At 37.8% G+C, this 9,283-nt stretch overlaps 1 protein-coding gene across 3 annotated transcripts in view; it reads left to right on the forward strand.

Annotated features, from left to right (window-relative positions):
- The window catches only part of IL1RAPL1 (interleukin 1 receptor accessory protein like 1), a 1,649,761-nt gene extending 1,641,566 nt beyond the window's left edge, over positions 1 to 8,195 (forward strand). For all 3 annotated transcript variants that reach the window (XM_019524638.1, XM_019524639.1, XM_019524640.1), the window contains 2 exons: positions 2,446 to 2,616; positions 4,701 to 8,195. In XM_019524638.1, the coding sequence (XP_019380183.1) occupies positions 2,446 to 2,616; positions 4,701 to 5,419 (890 nt within the window). In that variant the 3' untranslated portion in view covers positions 5,420 to 8,195. The remainder of the gene's footprint in view (positions 1 to 2,445; positions 2,617 to 4,700) is intronic.
- The last annotated feature ends 1,088 nt before the right edge of the window (positions 8,196 to 9,283 follow it).

Raw genomic sequence — 9,283 nt, forward strand, 5'->3', positions numbered from 1 at the left:
GAGGTATATAAAGAAGGCATTTAAAACTGTCTATGGTCAAATCACTGATTCTCCAGATCATCATTGAATCTTCACGTTAAGATTCAGCTGAATTGAATCAGGAACAGTTATCCGAATCAACAAATTGAATCACTGTCCCCGATTCAGGGTGAATCTGAATCCAAACTGAATCAGCCTGTTTTGGACACCTCTACTAGCCAATACAGATTCACTAAGAGCAAGTATTACCTAACCAAATTGATTTCCTTTTACAATGAGGAGATGGGTTTTCTGGATGAAAGAAGAGCACTTAATGTGTTATACCCCACTTTTAGCAAGTCTGTGGACACTGTCTCCCATGACATTTTCACTAGCAAGCTAAAGAAATGCAGTGTAGACAAATGTACTATAAACTGGATGCATAATAGATATCAAGCCAACATGAATAGCTTGACATCTAATTAGGAGGAAATATTGAATACAGTTTCCCAGGGGTCTGTTTTGAGTCCAGTACTCCTTAATGTCTTCATTAATGTTTTGGGGGATAGGGTTCTTGCCCACTTAGCCAATTTGCAAATGATGCCAAGCTGGGTATAGTTGCAGGCACTGCAGAGGATAGGATTAGGATTCAAAACAACCTTGAGAAACTGGGAAAAAAGGTCTGAAATTAATCAAATAGAATTCAGTGAGGACAAAATCCTGAACTTAGGTCAGAACAACTGCATGCACAAATACAAGTTGAGGAACAACTGGCTAGGCTGCAATGCTGCAGAAAAAGACTTGGAGGTTATGGTCCACTACGAGTTAAATATGAGCCAATACTATGTTCTTGTTGCAAGAAAGCCAATAGCACCCTGAACTGTATTAACAGAGCTGTTACCTACAAGTCAAGGGAAGTATTTCTTCCACTCCATTCGACATGGATGAGGCCTCATCTAGAGTACTGTGTACAGTTTTGGGCCTTGTACTTCAAGAAATATGTAGATGCATTAGGGGTAGGCCAGCAGAGAGCAACAAAAATGAGTACAGGACTGGGCAATATGTTTTATGAGAAAAGGTTGCAATACCTATGATTATTTAGTCTGGAGAAGAAAAGACCGAGAGGGGATTTGATAATACCTGAAGGATGATTTTAAAGAGGAAACTTTTCTCAGTGGCTGCCGGGAACAGGACAAACACAAACATTTTTAGACTTCAAGTAGATAAATGTAAGTTCGTTATTAAGAACTTTCTCATTATGAAGGTGCTTATGCATTGGAAGATATTACCTAAAGAGCTTGTGGAATCTGTGTCCTTGGAAGTATCCAAGAGTGGGTTAAGTAAACAGCTGTCTGGAATGGTGTAAAGGTTGAACTACTCATGAGGAAGGGGTTGGACCAGACGACCTCTTGAGGTCCCTTTTAGCCCCTATTTTTCTATGATTCTATGGTAAGAAAAGGACAGTACCATGCAATGTGTTTTGGTAGGTTACAGTTGTAAACTGCTGGTGTGGTTGTAAGAGTATCATCTGTGAATTTTACAGGAGTGAAGATCTTGGGAAGGAGGAATTGAAACAGCTATCTAAAATGCCTACATACTCCTTTCATATGTGAAGCTGGCACTCATCCTGTATTCTGTATGCTCTCCTGAACAGGTGCTCTTGAAGCATAAAAGGAGTAAAGTGAGAAAAGGACCTCCTTTTAGTAAATAGCTGACTTCATCTTTGAATATAATATTACTTATGGCACACAGCAGAGTTTTCAGTCAGGCCTCTTTTACAAGCAATTGCTATTCTCTATAGCCTGTGCATAATGCTGTCTAGAGAGTTAGAAGGGTGTTAACATTTCATTACTCCTGCCATTGATTTTTCTCTACTTTCTTCACAACAAAAATCAAAATGTGACCTCTTATTCCACTGAATTAGTTCCAGAGCACTTGGCATTATTGACCCCCTAATGAAAATTAATGATGGCTTCTTTCATTCAGTCTCTCAAGTAGGCACACCAAGCATGTTTAAAAAAAAGGGTGAATGTATTTCTCACATTGAAGTAGAATAACACCATATTAAATAGAAAAACCTATGTAAATACAACATTAAGTTCTCAAATTTAAAGGCACAAAGGTCATGAAATTAAAACATTATGGTCTGTATTGCATCATCAGGACCCAGTGCTGCAAAGACTTAAGCATGTCAGTAGTCTCAGTCATGTGAGTCAGTGAGACTATTAATGAGTAAAATAATACCTTAATTTAATTTGTGCTTAAGTATAATTTTAAGCCTCAGTTTCTTCCATAGACAAATCCTTCCCCACAAGTATTTTCACTGAAGATAAAGGAAACCAGAGGATGCATAGCACAACTTTTCTGCCATCCTCCTCCTGGCCCCTTGTATATGAGCTCAGGAAGCCCTTGCTGCCAGGACTTTCACAAATAATAAAGGCAAATCAACTGGCAAATCAACACATCTTTTACTGTTTCTTTCTATAGACAATAAGGATTATGATGCATATCTCTCCTATACCAAAGTGGATCCTGACCAGTGGACTCAAGAAACTGGAGAAGAAGAACGATTTGCTCTTGAGATACTACCAGATATGCTTGAAAAGCATTATGGGTACAAATTATTCATACCAGATAGAGATTTGATTCCCACTGGAAGTAAGTTGTGTTCACTTGTGTCTGTGCATGTTTCCTAAATGATAAATACCTACAGATGTATATATTGTGCTCTTCCCCCTCAAAGAAATCACAAAAATGCTGAATGTGCATCTCCTAAAATTAAACGTTTTAAAAAAAATGTCAGTGGTATTTTCACCAAAGTTAAGAGAGTTCTGGAAAGCCATGTATATAGATACAAAATGAAAGGATGATGAAACCTACATCTTGCTGGGTTCAATGAGGAGCCACTAATCTATGAAATTCCCAGGCCCTGTCTAAAATCTGAATAGGAATTCAGAATTCAGTCCTAAAGTTTATTCCAGAACCCAAACAAGAGATAAAACAGTCTTGTGTTTTAACACAACAGTCAGTTGATAACATTTGCCATTCTGTGAAGCAATGCTATATAGCCTTGTGATTTATTAGTATTCATAGCAGGTAAGTGTGTGCTGCAGCCACTGGAGATCTTCAGAAAAAGAAAGAGTGCTGATTAGGGTCTTTCCCCCCAATTTACTTCTTTTTCGTGCTTATTTCACATAGTCCTGCCCAGTTTTATTCATTGCTTTGCAAGCAGCTGTATTTCATCTTCATCTATCCAAGATAGACTTGCACGGGCTTCTAGTTACCAGGGTATTTGAATGTAATTTACCTTTTTTTGTTTTTAAAGAAAAAGCACAACATTTGCCTAACCTTGTCAATGCCTAAATTTACCAAGTACCTCCCTTTTTGACCTGAAAGCTCCATAAGCACAGGCAGTTCTGCTTGTATGTGCCTAGAACTGCCCCATTCTAAGCAGCCATAGTCTAAACTAGGCAGTGATGTTTAGATCCACAGTTTGCTAAGTAGCCTGAGCGTATGCCTCAATTACTCTGACTGGATTGAGTTCAGCACAAAGAACAGCACTCAGCATCAAAAGACATGACTAGGGAGGGAAGAGGTGTTGGGGTTGGTACTGGTATCCCATCTGATAGCTTTTATTTAATAGCTTAAAGCATTCTAATGGGAAGTGGAAGAGTCAGCGTTCTAAGATTTCCACAGCCTTTGGGAATTTAAACAAAGATCTCAAATTTTCCTAGACGATGTCCTTACTATCAGACCACAGGCTATTCCCTGGGGTTGGAGAAGCCACTGTGAAAGACAATGGATACAAACCAGAAATAATGCAAGAAGAAGGGACTGGAACCTATGACTCCCTGCCCCGTAATGCTAAACTAGATCCATGTTCCTTGCTTATTCATCTTCTAGGCCTATGAATCTCAAATACATTGATACACAGTAGTCCAGCTCCAACAGGGAAAGGTAGAATATACTCTTTAGGGGAAAGGTGAGAGGTGAGTTTGAGTCTCATCAGGCTGAGGGAAGTCTAGAAATGAGGGGTCCCATTTCCTGAATTAGTGTTCTGATTACCAGACTATTACGTAAAAGGCAGGAACCATAGTACGTATAGTTTATGTTACTCTGCTGTGTTTGGAGTTTTTTAAGTGAATCTTCCTCAGTTCCTTGGATAAGTGGTTGTAAACACTTCTCCTCAAGAGAGGTCTTAAGGAGCCCAGGTGGATTTGAGATAATAAAAGGGAAGTTAAGACATCTAAACTCCAAAGGATGGGAATTCAGGCATGCCTCTGTGCTTAGCATTGCCTGTTTTTAAGCTCAAGGTAGCTCCTTCCTCAACATGCTATTTTTTTTATCACATTTCTGAGGCACCTACTGTCCCCAGTAAAAGCCTATGTGCCTAACTCTGGGTTTTTTATTTAATTTTGGGGGGCTAGGCACACTGAATACTTAGCAAGTAAACATCTAGGTCCTCTGTTGGAGCTAGGCATTAGACTTTTTAGCAGAGCAATGATAATAACAAAGATCCTTGTTCAGATGCAAATATGGGTATGTGTATAATGAAAAAGTCTAATGAACAAAGCAAGCTTGCATAAACATGATGGGAATTTAAACGAGTATGTGCATGTTCAACCTATTTTTAAGGGAAAGGAAAATTTAGCCCTTTTTCTACCAAGGCCACAAAGGGGAAGATGGTTACTTCCACTGATCTTGGATGGTTACTTCCACTGAACAATTGTCTTATTTTGTAGCCTACATTGAAGATGTGGCAAGATGTGTAGACCAAAGCAAGCGACTCATCATTGTCATGACTCCAAATTATGTGGTAAGAAGAGGCTGGAGCATCTTTGAACTGGAAACTAGGCTTCGGAACATGTTAGTCACGGGTGAAATCAAAGTAATACTGATTGAATGCAGTGAACTCCGGGGAATTATGAACTACCAGGAGGTTGAGGCCCTGAAACATACCATCAAGCTTCTAACTGTCATTAAATGGCACGGACCAAAATGCAACAAGTTGAATTCCAAATTTTGGAAACGTTTACAGTATGAAATGCCTTTTAAGCGGATAGAACCCATCACGCATGAGCAGGTTTTAGATGTCAGTGAGCAGGGGCCCTTTGGGGAACTGCAGACGGTCTCAGCAATTTCAATGGCTGCTGCCACCTCCACTGCCCTTGCCACTGCCCATCCGGATCTACGCTCCACCTTTCATAACACGTATCATTCACAGATGCGCCAGAAACACTATTATCGAAGCTATGAATACGATGTACCTCCTACTGGCACCCTGCCTCTTACCTCAATAGGTAACCAGCATACCTACTGCAACATCCCTATGACACTTATCAATGGGCAGCGGCCACAGACAAAAACAAATAGGGAGCAGAATCCAGATGAGGCTCACACAAACAGTGCGATACTGCCCCTCTTGCCACGGGAGACCAGTATATCAAGTGTCATTTGGTGACAGAAATGCAAGGGGGACCTCAACCCCCTTGAGTAGGAGCTAAGTCTGCAGTCTGGTGCCTGGAACTACATCCTCGACTGCTGCTGTTAAACATGCATTACAATCTATGAAATACGAGGAGAAACAGGGTCTTGTACATATGTTTTTGCAATTTCTTTGTAGCATCAGTCTTCCTGTTTTACCCATGTCTCTTGCCATTCACATCTTTGACTTTGTTTTATATGTCATTGGGATTTGTATATTGACATTTTTTAAATGAAGAGACTGCTGTATAGATAGGAAAACTTTTTGCTTCGTTAGTATAGTTTTAGATTTTTTTTAACATTTCTTGGGAATGCTTGGACACAGCTATGTTGATATCAGAAGCACCATCCATTTTGTTGGCCTGCCTAGCCTGATACATGAAGGCCATGCCTGCTGTAATTCACCCGCTGTGAAGAACATTTGTTCTTAGGAAGAAGCCCACCCATCATTCTGAACTCCAAGTTTCATTCCTTATCCCAAGACAGCACTCTACCCCTTCCTTTCCTTTCCCTTCCCTTATGATGGTCCCATGCTGGGTAACAATAGCCTGATCATCTAACATTTAACTCAGTAAATGCTTGTCAGTCAGTAAGATATACCCAATCTGTATCAATTGCTTCACAGTAACCACTGCAGAGTGTGTAGAAAGTAGAGTTTGTTTTTTGTTTTATGAATGAGTTGATTGTATCCCTTTTATATATATAAAAAACCCACCCTAATTTGCTCACTTCCTGGAAAAGTATGAATGTGATTGTGTTTGGGGTTATTTTTTTGTTTGTTGATTTTAAGCATTTGACTTTTTTCTTTTTCCCGATAACATTTTGCAAAAGAGCTTATTTGCAATTGTCAGGAAAGTAATGCAATAGGCAGTGAAGTACAGTAAATCCTGCTGGGATTTACTGTGATGGCTTCCAAACCAAAGGGGAATAGATGGACAATATCAAATATGGTGTATCACATTGTATTATAGAAAATGCTATTTTCTAAACAGTAAGAGCAAAATATTATTTTGCAGCTGATTATGGAGTCCCCTTGTATTTTAATGTTCCAATAACTGTATTTGCTTTACAATGATATATTCAGAGTTGAACATTCTTATTTCTTTTGTTTTAGCTTGTAACAATAAGTAAAAGTTTATTAATTTCAAGATGATTTACATGAGAACTCAGGCAGTAAAAAAAATTACCATGAATACCAACGAATATCAATGTTTTAAGAATAAGCTTTTATTTATACAAAATTAATATTTAAATCAGACCTGGAAGTATTAAACAATTAATTTTATTGAATAAATAAATTAGTTTTATTTTTAATGTATGCATCCATCTTTGAGGAGTTGCAGATTACATGTGTACCATGGCTCCTAGGAAAAAAGTCACTGCTCACAGTTCAGATATCCTAAAAATTAAGAGTAAATGAGCTCACCAATATTTACATTTTAAATGATGCAAGAGTCGCTTTCCATTTTAGAAAATGCAGGGAGTGGGATTAAAATAAAAAAAATTAGGAGGCCAATCCTCTTTTTGCCTACCTGAAGCCAATGAGGCTTGGTTAGAATTCCCTATTGATGATTCACACCCTTTTGTTTTATTTATACCAACAGAGAACTAAGGCCCCTTATTTTACTTCAAATATCAACAAATTGATACCCAGAACACTTGGAAACAGATTGAATGCCAGAACACAGAGATTTTAATTTATTTCAGTAGCTCATTACCTGTAGGGATTTTCATAACAGCTGACCAGTGTTGGCCAATATAATGGATGTTGTGTGAATTGTTCATTATTATTATCACTATAAAAGAAATACAAGTTATAATATTTTGGTCTCAGTAGGATGTGATTGGTCAAAATATGTAAACTGCAGTTTGGGGATGTTTGTCGGGGTAAGTCAAAATTGACAGTGTATGAGGAAATAGCTATTATCATGTTGTAACAGTTAAGAAATCTCAATATCTACATAACAAGCTGAAGGAGCTTTGGGATGTGCACTGATTTTTGTTTCCTTAAAAATGTTTATTTCTCTGACAATTCACCCGGGTCCTTTTCTACAATCTGTTCTTTATTTCAGTGTCTCCCCCTGGTTATCAGTCAAATAGCCACAAAATGGAAATGAAGCTTCCAGGCCACATAAAATTTTAAGACAGCATTGCACATTTGGTCAGTTTTACATTCTAAGAAGGCTCCCATTTATTTTCTCTTATAGACATCTGTGGGTCAATAACAGTATTGAACTTCATTCAGCTGGATTCCAAACTCCCCCTGAACAAAGTAAAATAAAGCAATGCAACATCCTTTCACTTCCTCTTTTCCCTTTATATTTTTTAAGATGAAGATTGGGATGTGGAATTAATGTAGAGTCAAATAATCTGACCACAGTCACATTCTAGGCATTGGCAGATGTTCCTTTAGCTGCACTGGGAGTACTTTTTGTTGTTCAGTTTTTAGTGTAGATTTAAGCACTTTGAATAGCATGATTCAGGGATTGATGGATACTATTTGATATTCACACTACTTAAAAGTTTTTTCTTATAATGCTTTGTCATAATATTAAACAAAAACAGACAAAAAAATCAAGGAAATAAACAGAGAAGCTATTTATGGCTTTAGAAACATTCCTCCCAAGTATTCCTCTTCTATAAACAGCTCTGTGTGAGAAACAGTGAAGGAAACTGTCATGTTTTCACGTGCTCTATGTTTGACAAAAGTTCTGTCAAAACACAAAATAAAAAGGAAAAAAAACTTTCATTTGCCCTAGTGCTTAGGCTCCATCCTTTTTTGGTCTGAGATGTTCTAATTTCTGATAATGAAGTCTGAAGTGTGCATGTAATAGCCAAGTACAAGTTTAGCCATAAAAATAGCACTTTATCTTTAAAAATTGTACAGTGTAATGATTGGAGAAAATGTACTCTGCCTGGTCACCAATGTTGGGTCTGTATGTGGATTCTATGCACATGAATTATCTAGGTATGGTGCTTCATCTTTGTAAAGCTCTCTATTGTCAGGTAACTCCTAGATATACAATGAAGGGACTTTTTCACCCAACAACAAGGGAACTCATTATGAGCAACTCCCAAATCACATGTATAGCTTTATAGAATGAGAGGACCACACATTATGCAGCTGATTATTTTGAAGACAAAGTGCATCTCTGGACCTGATTCTGCTTTTGGCTACACCAGTGTAAATCCAAAATAACTACTTCACTTGATTAAATTAAATCAGTGTGAAAACTGATTTTGATGAGAAGTGAATCGGGACAAACCAATAGGAAAGGAATTTGAACCTATATCTAATGATGGAAGGACACTTGACTTGCATGGTTTAATCAAGGATGATCCTAACTTGAGCAAGAGACTGGAGTCCATGACCTTGTGGGGGCCCTTTCAGGCCTACTTTCCTATGATCCTATGAGGGAAGTCTTGGCCTGACTCAAGTCAATGGCAAAATTCCTGTTGGCTTTAGGAGGGTCTCGGTTTCACCCAAGAAAATTCCATCATATATATTTATTTATCAAATCACCAAGCTAGGGAGAACCTAACTAAAATAAAAAGAAGGAGCTATATAAATGTTTGGTGTTTGGGTTAAATATTTTAGCCTTAAATGCAAACTTTTTACAGTTTTCTCTAAGCACCCAGTTGTGAAAACCAAGGACATATTACATAATGGGAGATAATCAGACTCTACATAATTAGGAAGTCTGTTATAGTTGCCTGATTAAAATGCACAAAGTTTTACTTGAATAGTGTGCATTAAGGACACATTTAAATTATAGATAGAGCAATGAGCTTTGGCTTGATAAACAGACTTCCTTTTTTCTTAAATTAAAAGAAAAATATT

This window comes from Gavialis gangeticus, unplaced genomic scaffold (assembly GCF_001723915.1).
Source record: "Gavialis gangeticus isolate Ggan-Ray unplaced genomic scaffold, GavGan_comp1, whole genome shotgun sequence".
NCBI lineage: Eukaryota > Metazoa > Chordata > Crocodylia > Gavialidae > Gavialis > Gavialis gangeticus.